Below are 22,684 nucleotides of genomic sequence, written 5' to 3' on the forward strand. Positions count from 1 at the left end.
GGGAGTCTGTGTAGCTCTCAGTTAACCTCTGTTAGCCTGTGGCACCTCTTCCAGGTTCCACCAACCCTTGGGAAGACAACAAACCTGCAGTTTAACTGCATCCATCCTACAGCTGAAAAAACTGTAAACAAAAGTATGGCCAAGACAGACGCATGGAAATGGAATGATTCTGACCAAATATTACAAAGCAAAAACACAACGCTGCATCTAAATATAAATACTTCTAAAAATCAAAACATTGGTTATATGTGACCTCTGAGTAGACCATTACTTGGCAATTAAATCTCAAAAGGCCAATAGGAAACGAAAGGGGAAATCATGATCTAATGCCTCGTCTCCATTAGCTCTGAGAGGAACATTAAATCAATAAACTGAATATTTTATTTCTGAGTTGTTGTTTTTTTTTTCCTCAATTGCTCATCTTAATATAGATGTAGTGTAGAACAATTTAATAGAACAAATATTCCAGATCTTTTACGTTGGGGCTTCTGGTGCCAGAGGACAGTGAAGACCTCATTGAGAGGCTACGGTGTAAGAACACTGTGTCCAATGGAGACAAGGCATTTTATTACACTTCCAAGAGCAACTCAAACTTCAGCTACAAATTAGTGCAGTGTTTACGTAATAACCAAACAAACGACAACCAACCAAAAAAAAAACAAAACACCTTTTCCATGAAATAAGTTGCACACAAGGAATTAACCTTTCTAATTGCTACGCAAACTGCAATAAGATCAAGTATTGACAAAAACTGCATTTCAATATTTATGTCTACACTGACTTTAGGACTGGTTGAGGGCTTTGTGGTGGCAAAACCGCAAGTCCCCTCCCCCACTCAGGATGTAGTGACTGAGGGGGCTGCCAAAAATTACAAGGGGGTCATTTATTCCCTGATTCACTGATTTAACCTTACATTTTTTTGGAATCAGGTTTGTAATATGACTGAACTGCAAAGATAATGCAAATGATTCTTACCTCCCAAAACATTGGTAGGACACATTCCTACCATCCGTATGCAAACCTACGCCCTTGCAAAGCAGGTCTAGGTGGGAAGGTTAAGGCTATATTTGAATCACTTTCACACAACCTCCCCATCACAAGAAGCAGTTTTTAAGCTGAACTACTGCCTCATAAGCCTGTCAGGGACTCTGTGAACCTCCCACCTAAGGATAAAAAGGACAAACAAACACCCTCAGCTATAGTCAGCTCAGGTTCAGATGCAAGGGTACGCACAGGTCTACTCTTACACATTCAGTCTAATATGATTATTTCTAGCTAACACATACTGTTTTACAGTAGCATTATCTTAACGTACATATCAAATACTCAACCGTGACTTCTTCGCAGTTTGAGTACACCACATTAGTGTACCACAGGGAAACACTAAGCAAGTAGTTGGTGATGGAAGTATATCCATCATGATCATTTACCCTGGTTAAAGTTCTTTTGGGTTGAAGCTGGAAGGAATGGAAGGGATAAGAGCTATTGAAATACAGAGGTATTCTACCAGAGGTGGAGGGAACTCTTCAGTAGGCGTGTGTGTGAGGTAAAAAGGTAACAGAAAGCTGTGTTCATCTAGAAAACCAATGCAGTGTTGGGGTTTTTCTCCCTACCTAAAATGCTATTTTTAAATCGCAAGACCTTAAAAATGGCCTCTACTTGACAAAACGGTGTACGATAAACCCATGACAACCATCTCTATAAGGGAAGCCATGCACTGGGGGACAGCTTGGTTCTTCCACAGGCCCTAACAGAGCATCTAAGGGGGGTGAGAGGAGTTAAGAAAGGCATCCTCCCTCAAAGGAAGGCTTCGGGGAAAACACTGAGATAGTGAGGAGCAAGGAGGAGGAGAGGGTCTCTTTCCTCCAACATGAACCCAAGCTCAAGCAAATTCACCACAAGAGAAAGGTGGAGTCGGTCCAAAGCTTCCTGATCAAGTCTCCCTTTAGCGTGGGGTTACCACTGAGGAAAGTAAAGCTCCACTGCCAAAGTCCATGTTGTGGCTTCTCAAAACAGCAACAGAGTTTCACTGATCAGCGCAGGAGATGAGGACTGGAGTCTGGGAGAGCTCTTTCTTCTGGCTCTCAGCCAAGCCTCTCTGGCCTCTGAAACAGGACATTAAAGAAGACTTATGAGTGTGTTCACACTTTATCAGTTAGCCAGTGTCTTCTTGAAATTTAAGTCCCACATTACCCCATTTCCAGGTTCATACTCCTATTTTTGGTGTCCACTAGAAAATGGTTACAAGCTTTAATGTTAAAAAACACACAGTTTTTCTCATAGTGTCAACTGCTGCAGCACCTCTATCCATCGTCTGTCTGAAATAGGCCCCCCTCCCAAAAAGCCCAGTCTGCTCTGACTCGTCAGCTCTCACAGGTCTGAGTAGGTACCACCCTCCCTGTTTCAACCACGGCCATGATGGAGGCATGACTGAGGGCAGTGACTGTATTGTTGAGACATCACAACCTTACAGAGCATATTTATACAGCACCGAGACCTGCTTTATAATCACAAAACACATAGAAATCAATCTGTACAGTATGGGACCTCTAAAGAGTTTAGGGAATCTGTACAAGGCTTTGCTATAAATTACTAAGCCTGGTGTCTGCTTTGTTAGAAGTGAGGTGCATTAACTTCTCATTAACTTAAGTTGAGAAAGGTGCTACTTTATAGACAGATTACATGATGAGAACTGGCACGGTGGATCTAATGCAACAACTTATCCTAATGCATGCATAATCTTAACCTAGACCTCACTTACGTTTCTCAGACACATGTGTTCCATGTTGGATTCAGCCAACCATTTTACCTGCACAAACTTTGTAAATTGCTTGTTTCAACCTGATGAATGCCACGAGTCTGAAGTCATTCAACTATGCTAATGATCAAATCAGATCATGGGCAAGTCTTATGCCCAAAAATATTACCAAAGAGTAAAAAGACGTTCACTCTGTGAACACTGGATCGTGTTACATACTGTAGCACTTTAGCAGTGTCAGCAGTCATATTAAGGGACCTGAAAAAATGAGGAATTCCCACGACTGTCCACACTGTGTCATCACAGAGCCACACTGCGACAGACAAAGAGGAAATGATATGACACGAAATAAGATGCCAAAAACATCTTGCTACAGCAAAGGTCCATGACTAAAATGGGAGGTAAAGCCAAAGTCATGGAGATGGATGAGATAATTCTGTGTAGTGGGTGATGTTGCACTGTCAGGTGCTGCCTGGACAGATGCTTGGATAAAGACTCTGATGTAGCTGTTCAACTTTCAACTACAGAATACTGTTCAGGTTATCACACTAAACTTCATTCAGAATGTGACATTATGACTCTTATGAATTATGAATCAAATAAGTCGTTTTCCCACTGTGAAGAAAAACAGACTTAGATCACTGATGTCAGAATAAATGTTTGTATGACGTGTTCCTGCATGAGACCCCGTGCAGAGGATCTGAGATGTGACATTACAGGGAGCGATGGCTGCATTTAGATTTTCCAGTGGTGGCATCTATTTTAGAAAATGGACAATTTCACAATGGAGTGAGGGAGATGTTTTTTCTACTTCTAAAGAAGAAAGAAACAATGAAAGAAAACTAAATGGCAGAAAAAACGACTGACAGGATAAACAAGTCCAGTGTGTATTAAAAGCTACCGGTTGTTAAGAAGTCACTTAACATTACAGTGAACTGGCACAGAAAGGAAATTATTTAATAATTACCACAGCATATGTTATAATCCAGTCAACAGACATGCTTGTGATAATACGCTGTAGTCTAGTCAACAGCTAGGCTGTGTTTGTACCTGTGAACGTTTTCCATGGCTGCTACCTCAGCGAGGGCTGCCAGGCTGAAGAAAGCAGGTAGCTCTTGCGGTACGGTGCTCCTCTCTGCTTCCTCTTCTGTGGGATTACTGTAGCACCCTTTTTCATTGCATAAATTCTGTTGGGGTAATGGCTTCTTATCCTGTTCCTGGTTCAGGTCCCTAGTTTTGTCCTCTGTAGAAAATAATTAAATAAAGAAAGATCTGTGAAACAGGAACTTAAAAGGTTAATATTTTTACTAAAAACAACATCTGAAGAGACATCAGTATCTGCCATTCTAAGAAATATACCTCCTCATAGTAACTAGTTACAAACGTTTTTCCGATTAGGATCTATTTACTTTATTAGGTATTAAAGGTGACTTTCAGTTACCTTCCATCCAAACAAAGAACTGAATGCAAACATGTGCATTGTTAGTACAATATGAGAAGTATTGACTTGTATAATTAATGGGGCGGCTGTGGCTCAGGAGGTGAAGGGACCATCCACCAACTGGAACATGCTGAATCGGGCAAGTTGCTTCCGATGTCGTGAGCATTAACCATTCACACGTACACTCACAGGTGTGTGAGTGTACGTGTGAATGGTTAATGCTCCTGATGATGCAGGTGGCACCTTGCATGGTAGCCTCTGCCACCAGTCAGTGTGTGTGTGTGAGAATAGGTGAATGCTGGTTTGTGCTGTAAACAGCCTTCAGTGGTCGGTAAGACTTAAAAAGCGCTATATAAATGCATTAATCTGTGTCATTATGGTTGGTTAATTTTGAATTTACACATAGACAAAATTCTGTTTATTTCATGGTGTGTCTAGGCATTCTCCAAAAAAATACTATATGTATCTAGGTAAATATCTCTATCTATATTTAGGTCATCTATAGTCATATTTTGGTATCTATATTTATATTAATCAAGTCAAACCCTGTGTATCATCCCTACTTGCACTGAATTCCTTAATTTGTCTGTAAATTATGGAGTAACAAGTTTTGTACTGGGTATTTTCAAAATGTTTCATTTTAAGCACAAACATGTCTCATTTTAACATACGGTGGTTAGTCTGGCTAAAACTTTAGACTCTTTAGACAAGAGACAGATACAGACACATCTTCCTAATCAATCAGCCAATCACTCATCACTCACCCTCCACTGGAGACACACTGCCATCGGCTGTGCGCACCAAGTGTGTGATCTTGGTCTTCCTAGCCTTCCTCTTCTGGCTACCCACTAGCATCTCCATACTAGTGGTGCCCTGGACATCTGGGCACATTATGGCAACGGGGGCACATGATTTGGCTTTTGAAGCTGAATCCAGCATGCCGGAATCACTCTGTACCACTGTCGTGGAGAAAAGGTTCAGAAGAGATTTCAATGATTTGACTTTCGACACAGTCTTTATTCATTTAGTATCATTGGGATTTAATCAGATCAAAGTGTACATAGTGTTTGCACATCGGTCTCAACAGCTAACTCTTAATAGTTTTTATGAATATATCCCTTTCTTGATAATAGAAAGTTGAAACATGTGAGAACAGTACAGAAGTTATAGTATACAGCACATACATTTTTAAATCTCAATCTTTTGGGTAGTTCAGCAATAAACTAGATATTCAAAGAGTTGTATAGAAAATGTGGTAATGGGTTACTGTTGGAGGAATCTGTAAATACCTCTGGAAATGTTCACATCCCTGCTTTATAATGCACAAATATCAACATTCTAGTTCACCTTTGTCCACTGCACCTGGTTTCTCCTTTTTGTGTTTGTGCTTCCTAACAATCTTGTGGAATGAAGTCTTTTTCTGAGATGGAGATGGCCCTGATATAGCAAAAAAACAAAGAAAAAAAGAGCATGGAAACGCTATGTTATGGAGTCCAAAAGGTTTTGTTTTAACAAAGAGAGAACTGGTCCTGAACACCACAAGAGTGGAAAACATGACTCTACGAGGAGGAGTGGGCCATGGATGAGATGAGGATATTAAAGAACAGCCATTGTGTTTATTAAATAGAGTCAAATCTTTGAATTTGTTCTTACCTTTTCCAGCTTTACACACTTCCTCTTGGATAGCGGAGCTGTCAGTCTTCTTCTTCTTCATGACAGCAGTCCCCTTCTTATCAAATGTCATTGGGCTATACTGTGGCAGGCTGTTAAACTTCCTTTCAAACTCCTCCTCCAGTTTTCCTAGGCTGACAAGTGAAGTTCAGAGTTCACACAGTTGAGAGCATATAATCAACAGCCTTTGTGAAAAGCCATTGCACTTTAAAATTCAGAAATGGACCAGTTTCTGCAACGTAACAATAGTAAATACATACAAACATAGACAGTGTGGTACTGTGACTCAGGTAAACAACAGAGCTAAATACATTTTAATTAAGACACTATTCTCAAATCTCTAAAACAGAGGTGGCGAGTAGTTATTATGACCCATAGTCATAATAACCACAATTATGAGAACGAGACCCAGGCTGAAAAATAATGGAGTTTTCCTTTAAAATCTCAGAAAAATAAATTGTGTCCCAATTGTGAGAAAAAAGAGCATAAATCCAAGAAATGTGATTATTGATAGATGTATAATAGGTAACATATTTACATGTCTACACAAACAATGTCCTATACTGTGAGATATTTTAGACTTTTATAGTACATTTATAACTATGATTCCAAAAAAGTGTGGACGCTCTCTAAAACATAAATGAAAAAAGTGAAAATTGCTAATCTGTTTTGACATATACTCCATTGAAAACATGTTTAATTAATTTGACCTCATCAGCTTCACTGATTTTTGTAAATATCTGCTTATTCTGAATCTGATGCAGCAACATGTTTCAAAGAAGTTGAGACAGGAGCAGCCAAAGACTGGGAAAGATGTGGAACGCTCCAAAAACACCTGTTTGAACATTCCACAGGTAAACAGGTTGACAACAGGTATGAAAGGAGCATCCTGGAAAGACTCAGTCGTTCACAAGTAAGGATGGAGTGAGGGTCAACGCTTTGTGATTGTATGATGGATGTTACTACATGGGCTCAAGAACACTGCTGGTAAATACAGCTCATTTGTCTGTTTTTATTTATTGGAATACATTTGAGCCAGGGCACAGCATTTATTTATAAAGAAACAATAAAGATTTCTTAAAGCTGGTTACTCCTGTTATTCCCCCGTTCTAAACAGTGGTGAAGAACACGAGGAGCAAATGCAAAGAGTTGAGTTTTCACTAAAAGGAAATTATGAGTGGTGTGAGCACACAAACTGCCTTTGATGTCACCATATGCTCAGCTGCTGAAGAGTGATATAGCATTAAAACACTCTGCATAAAATTCACTTTAGCGTGTTGTAGTGTGTGAAAGGACCAAAGGGAAGAATGCTAAAAATGCTCTGGAACATTACTATATGCCACACATGACTCACCCGTGTGAAGATTCATCTTTGGACTTGGACTTTTTCAGCTTCTTGGGGTTATTAGGTCCCATCTGAGAAACTGTCCAGCTGTCATCACTCCAGTTTGCGTCATGGTCAGAAGTGCGGAAAGCACCTCTTTTACCTGCACATGTGCAACAATTCAGACCAACAGGAAAAGATCCCTCATGAATACGTTTGAACCAGATGACATACACTGACGGGATTATGGAACTTATAATCAGTTTGAGTCTAAATGAATACCTCGGTCAATATTGGCTCTCAGTGAAGTCAGCATTCCCTCAGAAACGAGGGTTTTATACAAGGCGCCTTTGCAACTCCGTTCTGATTTCCTGGAGCCGCGGTTCTCTGTGTTGGATTCACAGGTCCCATCACTCGACCTTTCCTTCCCCTTGTCCTCCTCTTTGAGTTTAGTGGGTGGGGGGCTACGGGGGGAGTGATGGGGCTCTGCCGTGCTGCCCTGAAGGTCTGTGCTTCCTATACTTGCCTCTTCTGCTTCTGTCTTGGGACTGACGTCAGTCGTCTCTTCCTTCATCTCCACCTCGGAGGAACTGTTCTGCCCACACTGCCCACCGTCGTTCTCCATCTCCTCCTCTCTTTCTTTGACGAAGGTCTTGACTTTGGGCTTACTCTTCTTTTTGGGTGCAGTAGAGTTTCCACCACTATGAGTGCTCTGGATCTTCTTATTGGGCTTCTCCTCTGTGTCCTTCCAGGCCCCTTTGGCCACTGCCTCAATCGTACTGAAGACGCTGTCCATGTTTGATTCTGCATGGTTACACTTCTTGACGATCTTCTTTGCTGAACAAGGGATCTCATCATTATCATTTGACTTGGCCGCCTCTTTTTTCTTGCTCTTGTTTTTGACACGTGCATTTTGGCTGCTGAGTTGTGGGGGAATGGCGTCAGTGGAGGTAGAAGTGACGGAGGAAAGCAAAGGTAAGAGGGCTGATGTGTGAGAGGAGGGAGGACAGTCGTCAGTGTCGGCTTTCTCCTCCTTGATCTCTGGCTTGACTGCAGTTTGCTGGAGAGAGGCTGTAGAGGAGCTGTCTTCAGGCGGAGATACGACTGTGTCCATCTTTCCAGCTTCAGACGCTAAGCACATCTTATCAAATAAAACAAACCCCCAAAGTCAAACAAGTGATTATAAAATAATCTACACTTCTAATAATATATCCCTCAGTTTGATTTCTATCGTTTTTTCTGAAGTGATGAGACATTTCTATTGTATGAAGTAAAGTGAACAAATGTCATAATTAGGACTTCCCATCACTAAATCAGCATCATATCAATATCAATGCTTTCTTTCACCTAACATCCTGTTTTCTATTTTGGGCTCTTTCTTACCACAAGCGCACTCAGTAACAAGACGACTTTGTCCAGCTTTGTCACATTTCTACAATCTTTCCATCTCTAATGTGAGTAATAACTGCTGATAAAGATAACTGATATCACAATCCAATCACATAAACCATATAACCATTATTATATAAAGCTGTAATGTGCTACTTGAGATGAATGTGCAAACTGTCGCATGTCTTACCTCAGCAAGCTGGAAGAGAGCAGACTGTCTGCATGGTTTTCCTTCAGGTGCCGCAGAGAGAGATGACTGTGAACACACAGTAACATGTTTTATGAAATCACACTTCTGAATTTCCTGCAGATGTTAATGTCATTTAACAACATTTACTTTCTACAACAAATTTCACCATATTGTTAATGTAGGAAAGATCAAACCAAGGGCCTGTACCACGAAGCAAGCTCGACTTAGTTTGGCTCTGTTTAGGTTACCTGGCTTCACTGAGCCTGACTGTATCATGAAGCTGGTTATCAGCTGGCTCTGCTAACTCAGTTTTCCAGTCAAGCTATGAGCACATTCATGTGAAAGAGGCAGAGCTGGGAACTACAGGCAACATCATCAGAACCATGAAGGAAGTACTTGACATGACATGAGGTGAAACAGTGACACCTGCTGGATACTGTGGTTATGGTAACAGCAAAAAATTATATTCAAAAAGGTGAAGTAGGATACAATAAGAAGCTGGAGAAACATTGTCAAAATTATTTAAAAGCAAGGCTAAGGTCATAAATAAATGTGGGAATTATTATATATGTCCGAGTGTGGAGTGAATATATTTGCTTTTTTTTTCTGCTGGTCAACCAACAATGAAGCAAAAAGTTGAAAGTAATGCAACAGTGTTTCTGCTGCCTAAGCAGACAGAAGTGGAGAGAGGACAAGAAGAAAAGTAGTTAATCCCTGATGAGTCCATCTAACTGAAAAGATTTATTCATTTATAATCACAGGAGCTAATTTAAAGTGTGTGGATTATTTTTCTGCCACGAGAAAACAATATACTTTTTATTTCCAAGTCGGTGCAGTGATGGAGTAAGAGTGTAAAAGCATCAACGCTGTCAGAAATCCTGTCAGGATTAAAGACACTTTGCACAATTAATATGCAACTATAATTGCCATGATGTAGTTATTTGTGTGGTATGCAGTTTGTGATACATGGTTGCATTTCTTATAAGCTCTGTGTTAAAACCATAAAGGACACATGGAAGGTCTGGAAGAACAAAACAATTTGACTGATCTCTTAAAAAATCCATTGCTTGTCACTTAATCGTAAAAACTCCTTTGTCCATGTCAGGATTTGATCTGATGCTTTGGATCCACAAGTTAGCTGTGTAGCATAGGTTACCATGTGGATGTCATCTACCCCAGTTTACAGTTAGCCAGCTTCAAGATGCTTCATGAGCTCAATAGGGCAGCTTTTTATGCCCATAATGGTTTTAAAGGTGTCTATGCACATTAACAATACTGTCATGAACCAAAGTGACTAGACTTTTTTTTTATAGATATAGTCTTAGATATAGTATAAATAACTCAGTTATGATAACTGACACATCATTTTTGCATTGAAATTCAGTCATACCTCTGCCAGTGGGGAAAAGGCAGACTTGACCCTGCTTTCAGTAATGTCAGGCACTCTGTTCGGTATTGTCCCAGACAACATCTGTAGATTGAAACAGGGTAAGCAAAAACAAGTCAGTTCTGCTATAAGTTATTAATAATCACTGTCACAGTGGGTTCAACCAATCGCAATTCAAATCATCACCCTGAGGAAACTGAGGAAAGCACACATTAGTAAAAGTGTGCAATTTGTTTTACAATGCACTGATTTGAAATTACCAAACGTAAAAGCACACATTATACTGAATGGCCCATTTTAGAATAACATTTATTGTATAATTAGATTTTCATCATTGATACGTTAAGTATCAATGTAAGTATGTACTCAGTTGCTAATATGTTGTTTGTTAACGGTGGTGTACATACTGCAGGTCTTACTAGATGTTGCTATCTTTGTACATATCTCCCCCTTGTCAGACCACATCAGTGACGTGCATCAGAGAGATAATACATCCTCTGGTATCTGGTCTAAAATATACAGAGTATAGGGAGGAGAAAAATACGGTCTCAGAACACACCTCTTCCTCATCCCCTGGAAAGGAGCTCCCTTCACCGGCGGTGTCAGGTAAACTAGGTTTAGTGCTGGAGGGGATCTAGAGAGGTAAACAAAGCTGGTGTCAGCAGTCTGTTAAATAAACTCATCATAATCATAATTTCAAATTCAAAAGCACATGTAAAACTAGAATTAACACATTGTGGTTGTCTGCCTCCACCAACCACTCAAGTTGCAGTTTAACATCCATGCCCGTCCAGACTAAAATATATATAAAAGTGTTACCAGTACTTTTTAGCTAAATGGAAGTTTATATCAATGGCTTTGAGGCCATCCATTGGAGAGCTGCTACATTACACGAATGCACCCATTGGTGGCCTGCAACAATGACCTACCTCTCTGTTCGTGAGGGCATGTTCCCCCGCTAACAGCAGCATGCTAAGGCCTCCCATCTTTGTAGGATCTGACAAAGAATGACGATAGTTACAAAACCAATCCCACAGTTTGTCATGTTCTCCTTAAACTGACAATCCTGTATTATACACACCTGCCATGGCAAAGTTTAACTGTGGCATGCTGTCAGTTTTGGGCACTTTTTTGGCAGTGGTGGAGTCCTTGGTTGAGTTGGAAGAGAAGGACCAAACTTTTTTGCGGGGGTTGCTGACTGGCTGGCAGGATGGGCTCTTAACTGGTTTGCTGGTGGTGGGACACCACTTGTAGCCCGGATTTGCCTTCATAAAGGCATCCTTGTACTGAAAGAACATCCAGAATCAATTTAGTTACAAGCAAAACCTTAAAACCCTGGTTTCAAATCAACAAAACTAAATTAAAGTATGTCTCTATAACAGGAAACACTGATGGCAAAACAAGGGAAAATGTTACGTTCTAGGAAAAAAGTCTCCTTAGATATTATTTATCAGAGTTTAATGAATAAAAATTCAACTAAACTGCTTCACTAATTGACACTGGCCTGGCAACATAAACAACCAACCAGCTGTCATTTAGCTGCGTATGAGCTCACTCCCTCATTCACGACTGCCCACAGAACAGACATTCAATAGTGTCTATTACATGCAGAGTTATATATGAATCACTGTTGTTTCAGAATTTTCTATCTAATATGATATGATCTATCAAATATGAGGCATTGCATAGTGGAACTGTGGGGGGAAAAAATAGTGTCCGGAATGAGGCATTATGTAGTGCATAAACTTCAGATATTCTTCTGAGAAAAAACACAGGTTTCCTGGGCCTTTACGGTCAAAGTTGGAGGTAATTCTTCTCCAGCCAACTTGCAGCCACTCATTCTCTCGTCTGCTGTTTTTCCCAGCCACATACTAACTCTGCTCTCATTTCAGATCCAGCCACTCTCTCCCGCCCTGCAGTAACCCCTTCCCTTACCTTTCCTATCACCTGACCTTCCCTGCCCTCCTGCTCACCCGTTCCCACTCTCCCTCAACAGCCGTGCAGCAGATATACCAGTCTTTCCACTCATTCCCTGCCAGATCTATTGTGCTTACATCTTAGCGAGTCCAGCCTTTTGGTCTGCCTGACCTAGCCTGCATGATTTCCCAGCCTGGCACTTGGACTTCTGCCTCTCAACCTGACCCCATTTCAGAGCAGTTTGCCAGTTTGGATCTGCCTGCCTGGTTTCGATCACGGGTTAACATGAATTTCGTCCTATTGGAAATAACAAGTAAATAGGGTTTCAGCACTGACATTGCCATGTTCAATAGTCGCATTGCAGGACGTGCGAGTTCATGAAAAGCAAATTAACTGAAACACATCATGCTACAACTTTTTTGCTACTTGAGAGTGTTTTTTCCATGACTGATCTATAAGGTTCTTGGAAACATGGAGTTTGATCGGTTCCTAATGTGCTCTGGTGAAGGGGTGCAGTTCATCAATTTGTCAAACAGCCAAAGTCCAAGTTGTCTACCACAACCTGAAAAGGGGAGCAGCCTGTTTTGGTTGTTTGATTAACTGATCTCGGTGCACCCCTTCACCAGAGCACTGAGTGAGCTGATCAGTGGCCATGCAGAGTGTGCACATCGCCTGCCTGTGAGCATGCTCGAAGATGGCTACTGTCACAGATTATCGTCTGGATGTTTGAGGCAGGCGCTCAGTTACAAGTGTGCGTGTATTCCCGTTATCAGCGTCTCTTGTTCCTGGAGCAGGTTAAAAGTTAAAAGCTACCGTCCTGGGCTGCTCCATCTTGCCTTGTTGCTTGGATTTGAATTTCAGCTGCACCAGGAGGTCTGTTTATCTTCCACCGCGCAGATTAAAGCATACATTTAACCATTGTTAGAAATGATAGATTGCTTGTAAATAACATAACTATAACTATGATTTTTAATGGTCTATCTGTCCGTTATTAACATTATGCATATATCTAGCAAAATTTCAGGTATTTTTTGTAGTGCAGAAAAAAAAGGTACGACAGTGTCTGCTTTTTCCAATATCGTTAATCAGAGTTAGTCAGATGGACTCCTGTGAAGCAGGACTTTTCTCTCTCTCTTTAAAGCAATGTTTCACTTTCTTTTTGTTTGGTTACAACACTAGTAAAGCTTTATGAGACAGTCCAGGAGTTTGTCACCAACAAAGTGGCACCATCTCTTCAAAGAATTGAATGCACCAAACTGTCACTTTAATGCTACTGTACTAAGAAAGTTGGAAATAATGTTAGTACAGGAGCAAGAGACAGAGAGCAGTCTCACCTCCTTGGCCATGTCAGTGTACTTCTGCTTCTCTTTGGGCTCGAGCACAGCCCACCAGTCAGCCAGGATCTTAGTGGCCCCACGGTTGTCCAGGCGGGGGTGCTCCTGCCGCACCAGGGAACGGTGGCGCTTGCAGAAGAGGAGGAAGGCATTCATTGGCCGCCGTGCCCGCTGTTCATTTGAGTCCTCCTCTACTTCTTCTGTTGTGCTTCCACACTGTACCTGCGAGCCCTGCTCCTGCCCACACAGCACTGGCTGCTGGTAACACATTCAGAAATCATTAGATGGATGGATGAATGAATGAATGAATGAATGAATGAAGGCTTTGTTTCGGACATGTAAACAACAAAGCAATAGTAGTTTGACATGTTCGAAAAGGAGCAGGAAGAAGCATGAGCTTATTTAATCCTGCCACTTTTCCATCACTCAGTTACAGACAATCATTAACTTCAATATTATCTGTACCCGTCATAGAAGTAAATATATATACCTGTACACCCATAAACATCAATATTTACACAAGTACATATTTACAAACAAGTGAAATACTTCTGTACAAGAGGTACAATCTGTACCTCGTGAAAACCAAGTTTTTGTACGGCTTTTTAAACTGGGTCATGTTGGAGCACTGCTTGAGCTCCACACTCAACCCGTTCCACAGCTTCACCCCACATACAGGAACAGAAAAACTTTTTAACGTTGCGTGAAAAAAAGATGCTTCAATTTCAAATCCCCTCTCAAATTATAACCCTCATCTCTATTAAAAAAAAAAAAAAATCTGAATGTTACCAGGAGGTAACTTGTTTATTGCTTTGTAAATTATTTGTGCAGTTTGAAAATGAATGAGTAGTGAATGTGTGTGATCCCTGTAACATAATAAACTATCCTTATGGCTCTGTTTTGCAGTACGGACAATGATTGAGTTGTACATTTATAAGTGTTGCCCCAAACCTCTCCACAGTAAGTTAAATATGGTGGAACCAATGAACAGTAGAGAATGTGGAGTGATTTGTGGTCCAGAAAGTATTTTGCCTCACCCAATGCTGAAATGTGTCTTGACAGTTTGTGTTGTACATGTTGTACGTGAGATTTCCATCTTACTTTGTCATCTATTATTACACCAAGAAATTTGTTTTGATGAACTCTTTCGATGTCCACACCATCTACCTGTATCTGTACTATAGCAATAGTCAAATAACAAAATTTTTGTTTTAGTTTAACGATAATTTGCTTCTGTCAAACCACTCCTTTAGTTTACACATTTCTGTCGTGGTAATCTGCAGCAGCTCATGAAAATTTCCCCCAAAACAAAAATGTTTGTGTCATCTGCAAACAAAACCAGCCTTAGTATTTTTGACACTTTACAAATATCATTTAAATAAAGAATAAACCGTTTTGGACCAAGTACCAACCCTTGGGGAACACCGCAGACAATGTCCAAGCATGACGAAGAATATTGTCCCAACTTCACAAATTGTTTTCTGTTTCTTAAGAACTCCTGTTCATTGATTAATATGTTATGATTAATTGTAATATAATTTTTTTTTAATCTATGAATATTCCAGTTTCATACTGTTTGTGATCTATGGTGTTAGTAAGCTAGTAATTGATTTAATTAATGCCAGTGATGTTGAACTGTTTGATCTGAACCCATCTTGACTGTCAGACAGATATTTATGTTTATCTATGAATTTGTTTAATCTGTTATTGAATGTTTTTTCTACAACTTTGGAGAACTGTGGAGGTAAAGAAACAGGCCTGTAATTTGTGAAGTGGTGTCTATCCCCAGTTTTATACAGCAGCACAACTGCAGCTATTATTACTTTGTTTGGAAACGTACCGGTTTGGAATGAGAAGTTACAGATGTATGTTAGTGGTTCTGAAATTTTTCACAATTTTCATATAAATTTCATCACAATTCATCGCTATTCTTCCTTTTTCTTTAACTGCTGTGAGGAACATTGAGCTGGGATTCCTGCCTATAAGTTCATCATTCCAGTGCTCAGATGACGATGGATCATTGATTTTTTTTCTGCCAGGTTTGGTCCAACACTTACAAAAATCAATAAAACAAGGGTAACATTGTTGTCTAGAACCAGTTTTAATTAAACTATTTAATACGTTCCATATTCCTTTAAGAATGTTTTTGTTATTATTCAATATTTTACTATGGCATTCCTTCCTTCATACCCTTATAATGTTTGTTATACTTATTTTTATATTTATTTTCAGCCTCTTTCGTTCTTTCTTTTATGAACTCTCTATAGAGTGTATTTTTCTTTTTACATTTTGCAATCCCTTTGTGATCCATGGTTGGTCTGTATATTTGTGTTTCCTGTTATATTGTTTTGTAGGACAGTTTTTTATCATACAATGATTTGAATATCCTTAAAAATGTTTAACATGCATTGTCAATGTCATGCAGTGTACCATGTTTTCTGTCCCATGTATGTGATAAACTGACAGCTCTATTGCTCAGCTCAGGGACAGAGGTGACAGGATGACCTGTCAAACCATCACACACACACCTTCTCCAGCTCCTCTTCATCCTCCTCCTCTTCCTCTTCAGAGAAATCCAGAGCCTTTTTGGAGAGAAGTGGGTGCCACTGCAGGCATTTGCGCTTGGGGCGCTTGCCAGTGACCTCCCCTGCAACAGGTGGCTCCTTACCCCTTCCTCCACCCTTCATGGTACTACCGCACCTAAAAACACAGATTGGGCACTCAGTGAGAACATGTGTACACACAACATGCACAGTGAAAACATGCATCACTAGTTATGTTCTTCAATGGAAGCATACATACCTGTTGCCACAATAGTTTGACAATACTGTGCATGACCCATCCAGAACATCTAATGACTTCAAGCAGGTTTGCAAAATAGGTATATATTATTATTATAATCACATTTTCACAGCAACTGAGCTTTTGCTGAGACTCATAACATCTAATTATTGAACTCTTTACAATCCCTAATTTGTTCAGTGATTTCTCCACATAGTTTTGATATTTGCAGATTTTTTCTCTGGGGAGCCTGATGAACTTAGGTTGTATGAGCACCTACTGTAGGAAATGTGCCCTTATTCTTATCAATACATACAGTACATCAGCATGTCCTGTTTCAATATCTGAACCATTTATCAGGACTTATAAAAAGTCTGGTGTGGTTTGAGTTTTTGCTCCGTCAGTCATCCACCTCTCATTGCAAAGATTAATAGAAAACAACTATTAAATCGGGTGACTGGATTTTCTAAAGTCGCGATATGTATATGTACTGCACATAGTGTACATGTTCAGATTTTTTAAATAGTTACTGTTTTATAATATTGTGCATATGTGTGCACATGTGTGCATATTACAATAACAACCCATTCAGGCCAACAGCTAAAACAAGTAACACTGTTACACCAGCAATAATGAATAGTAATAATAATGATAATAACAATTATTATGAAAATAAATTGAAATAATATTTAATTAATGAAATGTATTTTTACATCTTCTTAAAATTAGAGTGGGAACCCTCTTATATATTCACCAATTTTTACTATTAAAATTAAAAGAAAAAAAACTGGAAATACTGGAAACTAAGCAACAGTGATTTAAAACTGTCTGAGAGGGCAAGAAATAAAAAAATCTAATCGTGCTGGAACTCTCCTAAATGCCATATTTCTAAAACATGTTAATAAATATTAATACAGATCTCATGCTGAGACACAGATCTTTAATAAATCCAGTGTAAATGTGCTTTTCAGAATGAATATCAAAAATAATACATTAGTTGAACTCTGAATTTGTGTAAGTCACTGGATTCTAGGAGTAGTAAAGGAAATCTGAAATACCAGAATGGGGCTGGTCCCCTCTCAGAAAGAAATTATGGCATAATAGAATTGGGCTTGGTTTCAAGCTATGATAAAAGTCTCTTTAAACCTCTGAACACAGCTTCTGTCTATATTTGGTTTGATTTAACATGAGCAAGGGAGCAAGTGAAGAAGCCAAATTATCCCCCCACTGGCCATCATTTCATTAGCCTTAATTTACTAAGCTAATTTTCTCTCTTAACTTGCCTTGAAGGATCCCCCCCTGCTGTGGGACCCATGAGTAACATGAAACTGAGCTGCAAAAGATGTTCGTCTATAGCTGGTGGGCTTGGTAGTGACTGAGAGGTACCACCCACTATCATGTCATGTTCTACAAGGTTATAGAGCAGAAATGTCAATGAGAAGATACCAATGAATATTAAATTACATGGTGGAGCAGAATGACTTACTGGTATTGCAAATAAATCATTAGATTGAAGGATAATTCTCATCCTTTTCATTCATGCCTTCTTGTCTTACTCACTTGAGTGCTCTGATTATGAAGCAGACACATGACGGCCCGCAGTCACCAGGATTTGGGACATTGTGACACTTTGTTTGAGGATCAGTTTGAAATATCACCAAGTAAAATGGTTAAAGAATATGCAGTCACACTGAGCCAATAAGACACAGAGCTGCAGGCAACAGATGCTCAATGCAGTTTGGGAGAATTTCCCAACGTGTCAACAGCACATGTACACAATACCACCCACTAAGATCCAAAACTGAAGAAGAAACAATAGAGCTACTACAATTATATTAACACTATGGCAGAAATTAGGTTGAATTTTAAAACAGGCCAATGTAATTCATCTTTTTTGGTGTTTGGATCCAGCATATATGAAAAAAGAAAAAGATTGCATGTAGGTCTATATGAAAGACTTTCTGCCAGGCTGATGAGACCAGCACAATGTAGAGGAACAAATCTAAGAACTGGGTTTTAATGCCTGTGGTGTCGGATTGATTAAAATGTAAAAGAAAACTGAGGTCGTCCCCTAATTGCACCTTTAGCTCCACCCACATCTGTTCCAAAGTAGTTGAAGATGAGTGAACTGTATTGCCTTTGAATCTGGATTTTTATATGACATCACTGAGGGGCAAACAGTCACGCCGCTGTCATTTTCACATCTAACAGGCTTTAATAAACTGTGGGACTGTTGGCAAAAAGCACTGCATCTGACTCGGATGTTGCACTTCTTGTTGCATTGTTGGATTTTTTGAGGGGACTGTTTAGAGCATACAGTTCACACTGGGAGTCTGGACTCTCGAGTAAAATGGCAGAGGGTGAATGTGGTGCAGTAGGCAGCAAGTGTGGAGTGACACAACTTTGCTTTTACCTTGTTCTCTTACTAAGAAAGTCTTTAGTTCCTTTTTGCACTGTTTCAGTTTAAGCAAAGACCTCCATTACAGGTCCGAGCAGTGGAAAGCGACCCAGTGAGAGGGAAGAAACCATCACACAATTTGACACGATGAGATCAGAGAACGTAAGCTTTTACTAGTCATTACTGGTGACCAATAGGCAACAAGCTCTTCTGTTATTAGTCACTACAAGAGCTGCACATGATCATTAACCGACTGCACTTTCTGAGAGCTTTCCTTGTGAAAAAGATACACAGTCACAACAAGAAGTGGTCAGTTAGCAGCAGACCCCATAAACTGCTGCAGGCCTTTCATTTAATATGTAAAGTGATTAATAAGTTAAATATTTCCTTGATTGTCTCATCTTACTACATTTCAGAGGAAAGATTTAAACAGAGAACTGTGAAGACTTTGTCATTCACATTATTGGAACACCACAGGACAATCAATGGATGTGTTGTATGGACAGTGTATCTTTGACCCTTGCACTATTAAGTGTCCTGTAGGTGTCCTGTAGTGGACTGAAGCTCATTCTACTGTTGCTATTTACAAGAAGTAATTCAGCATAACTATGTCGAAATGTAAATAAGTGAAGAAAAGTAAACTTGCACCTTGCCTTGTCTGACATTCGGTCCCTCTAACAAAACCAGGAGGGAGCTGTATCAAACATCTGCACCCTGTCACAGCCGTGTTGTCTTTTAGCTGCAGCACATGTTAATGACACTGGATTACTGTACACCCATAATTAAACATGTCTGTCTATTTTCCTTCATTGGCTCCTGCTTCTCAACATGTTTGCATTTGTTCTGGATGTCTACTAAACATGACAGGAATGAATTCAGCAGTTAATGAGCGAATGATTTCATGCCTGTATTCTTTGTGTTTATGGATGTTGAGTGGAAAACAGGAATACTTACTGAAGAAAAAACTATGGAAATGCTGTATGAGTGATGAAGATGACTCTGCCACAGCCTTTATCATGCAATGACGATGACCTATAAAATACAAGACACTGCTCTCAGTCAGGCGTTACACTGTTATCTCTGCAACAATTTTTCCAACGGCGCGAGGTCGGCTGCAGGAAAAACGTGTGCAAAGCAACTTTAATTGAGCATTAGTGAGTGACACCGCATAGCACAAGACCTCATCAGCTCCGAAGTACGGTGGGACATTTTGTCTGACCTGATCGCCGATCACTTCAATCGTGCAGTCGATCCGCCCTTGTGGCCAAAACCGTAACATGTAGGCCAAAATCCTGCGACCACTGGATGCATTTCACACGGCATTACACAGCCTGGATGGAGCGGCCACCGTTGCAATGAGCCTCTCGCTGCGCAGAGGGTTAGTTGTGCTCTCAGGTAAAACTGCTGATGCCCGATCGGACAGGCTGTCTTGGGAGCGAAGTCTTGAGCTACCGCGTCGAGCTTCGCACACACAATAACAGCACAAAACCTGAGAGCTACGCGAATAAACGAGCTATCTGGCGACCAAACGTGCTGCTGCCTCTAACACACATTTTCACCTCCGTGCAAAATGTCGATCTGAGCTCTGACAAGACAGACAAGCCGAATGAGAGTCCATCTTGCTTTGGTTTGGAGGAGAAAACCCAAGTACAGTACAGTAGTGGGGATATTTCACTCCTGTCAAACTCTGCGATGACAATGTCGTCGAAATGTCTCCCAGTCCACGAGAAAAACATCCACAATGATTAATTAAACTGGGGATTTTCTGTCCAGGCACACGCATCTGTGGGCAACGTTTTCCTGGGCAGTAGCTCCATTTTCTAGCAGTGTTACTAGGAATAAAAGTAGCTAGTTAGCTTGCTAGCTGTGCAGCCTGCTAACTGGACGTGTCACGGCTTTAACATGCCATGGTTTCCAAAACAGTTCAGGCTCCTCGCAGAGCTGCTGACAAAACCAACATGCGATCACAACACTTGTTTGTGCTGTTGCAACTGTTCGTTTCCATACAACGCAGGTTTGTGGCTGTGCATTTGATGCGGATAGGAAGATGGGGGGTGGCGGAGGGGGGGAGTCACACCACCTCACTGAGAAACAGTTGCTTTGCCATGTATTTTACTCGGCCATTTCAAACAGGAGTGAATACATATTTGAGTCACACAGGAGCGGGGACAGCAGTGCACGCTCCGGCGTTACAACACTGCTGATCAATGAGACGTCGGTGGGAAACAAACACACTCAAAGGGAAAAGGCAGCAGGCGGACATCATGTCCACAGCAGCGATAATGACAATTTTTCAGAGTGACTGACTGAGAGGCAGAGAAAATAGCGACCGGGTTTTAACGGATCATCAATAAAACCACAAGTTCTCTGTCATGAACGGGCCCTTTATGCCTCGACATACCTCTAATATCCTGCTCAGGTACCGGGGGGGCCCTCTCATCATTGGTGCCGTCCACCTTTTTAACTTATTGACACATCATAACAGTTCAGCACTGACTGTAACGTTACTAAACACGGCTGCATCAAGCCCATCCGAATACGACAAGACAAAACCGGAAGCTCGGCGATTTGTCACCAAAATAAAACCTTTTCCGCCCCAAGCAAGCAAACTCCAATTGTATTACTGAGTTTTCAGTAAAACTTGAGCCCATCAAATGACTGGATTCTGTCGATCCCTCCGAGCAGAGCAAACACTGGCAGCTTTGACATAATGGCTAATATACAATCATTAGACTATACAGTATATGATCTCAACAATAAATTGTCCCACAACCCTAATGTATTTTTTAGCAGCATTTGTCTTACGTTGCAAACAAACACGCAGGTATTATAATTATTTTGGCATTGCAAGGCAGTTATATTTAAATATTTTACATATTTGGAAACTTAAGTGCTGTATATAAGACATAAAAGGCATTAAAACAAGATGCAAAAGAAACACACAAATAATATAAACAGCATAAGTACATGTGATTTTAAAAGAGTACGATAATATATAAAATAAAAATAAGATGAATAGAGAGATACTATGATAGAAATTAAGGGCATCAATGGAGCATGCAGCAACTATGGCAGAAAAAATTATGTTAGAAATATGCATTGAGCTTTGAGGGACCCTCGACCAAAATGCTGTTGAGCCCTGATGGCCTCCATGTTCAAACTACACAGAGGACTAAACATGATAGCTTTATTACGTGGCCAGAGCCACTACTACGATGTTGGAAAGGTACCACCTGGCTCGCCTTGCGCTGATGTTATTTTAGTACAATACCAACCGTTGTACTAAAATGTGCAACATTTTTAACAAATTTGCCCCCCCCAAAAAAAAAAAGACTCTTCAGGTCTGGAGCCCTTGTTGGTCAATGCCAGCCTTACATATAGTGTGGCACACACTGAAAACGTAAATTAAGATAATCTGAAACACTGGAAACAACATATTTGCAACACATTCAACTACTTTTAATTTCATGATGTGAAACCGGAAGTCATCTTTGTTATTCTGTCTAACGTGACAATGGTGGAGAAACGCAGCACTTCGCTGGATGATGAATGTTACTGTCGACGAAGGCGACACATTAAACGACCTCAGCCCACAAAAATAACACCATAATGCCTTGATTCCGGCAGAAATACACACTTGTTCAGTCATATAATGTAATAAAAATCACTTTCGTTTTCCTCGAGGTGGGAGAAAATTCTCATCTCAGCTATATCCCTCCCCTCCCCCGGTTTGCAAAGTGCTCCTTCCCAGAATGGCCTGTACTCGCTAACAACATCCCTGACTGAAGTTTATCTCTAAGCACTGTCCGATTGTCAAAGCCGACCCTCGACAGGCTGTGGGCTACATGAGAAAACCACAATACCGACTCATTAAACGCGGCTCGCAATCTATCTCAGTTGACTGACTACTTGTTAAAGCTTCCTGGGTGTCTGTGCGCGTGATAACTGATCAGAAATGTCCCAGAAAAGTATGACGGTAGTTCACCGGCACGTACCTGAAGGTGGCAACGAAGCAAACCAGCAGCAAGCTGCTCCAATCTTCTTAAAAAGCTTTAGCCGTGAAATTATCAGTTTTGCAGTACACTGTACACATT

The 22,684-nt window shown here is 40.4% G+C and overlaps 1 protein-coding gene across 5 annotated transcripts; it reads right to left on the minus strand.

Annotated features, from left to right (window-relative positions):
• Window positions 1-340: 340 nt before the first annotated feature.
• Window positions 341-22,684, minus strand: LOC121617076 (HMG box transcription factor BBX). 5 transcript variants are annotated; one of them, XM_041952092.1, is made up of 16 exons: window positions 22,586-22,684; window positions 19,545-19,622; window positions 15,940-16,111; window positions 13,412-13,669; window positions 11,242-11,446; window positions 11,090-11,157; window positions 10,720-10,794; window positions 10,164-10,244; window positions 8,774-8,839; window positions 7,477-8,335; window positions 7,225-7,357; window positions 5,853-6,004; window positions 5,547-5,636; window positions 4,964-5,158; window positions 3,809-4,001; window positions 341-2,105 (listed from the first exon to the last, which is right to left on the minus strand). In XM_041952092.1, exons 3-16 carry the CDS (start codon window positions 16,096-16,098, stop codon window positions 2,027-2,029), a joined length of 2,613 nt encoding a protein of 870 aa, XP_041808026.1. In that variant the 5' UTR covers window positions 16,099-16,111; window positions 19,545-19,622; window positions 22,586-22,684; the 3' UTR covers window positions 341-2,026. The 5 variants fall into 5 exon arrangements, with proteins under 5 accessions (XP_041808026.1, XP_041808028.1, XP_041808029.1 ...); XM_041952094.1 differs by lacking the exon at window positions 22,586-22,684 and adding an exon at window positions 20,992-21,078 and having other exon boundaries at window positions 13,412-13,666; XM_041952095.1 differs by lacking the exon at window positions 22,586-22,684 and adding an exon at window positions 20,992-21,078 and having other exon boundaries at window positions 5,562-5,636.

Source organism: Chelmon rostratus, chromosome 14, assembly GCF_017976325.1.
Source record: "Chelmon rostratus isolate fCheRos1 chromosome 14, fCheRos1.pri, whole genome shotgun sequence".
Lineage (NCBI taxonomy): Eukaryota > Metazoa > Chordata > Actinopteri > Chaetodontiformes > Chaetodontidae > Chelmon > Chelmon rostratus.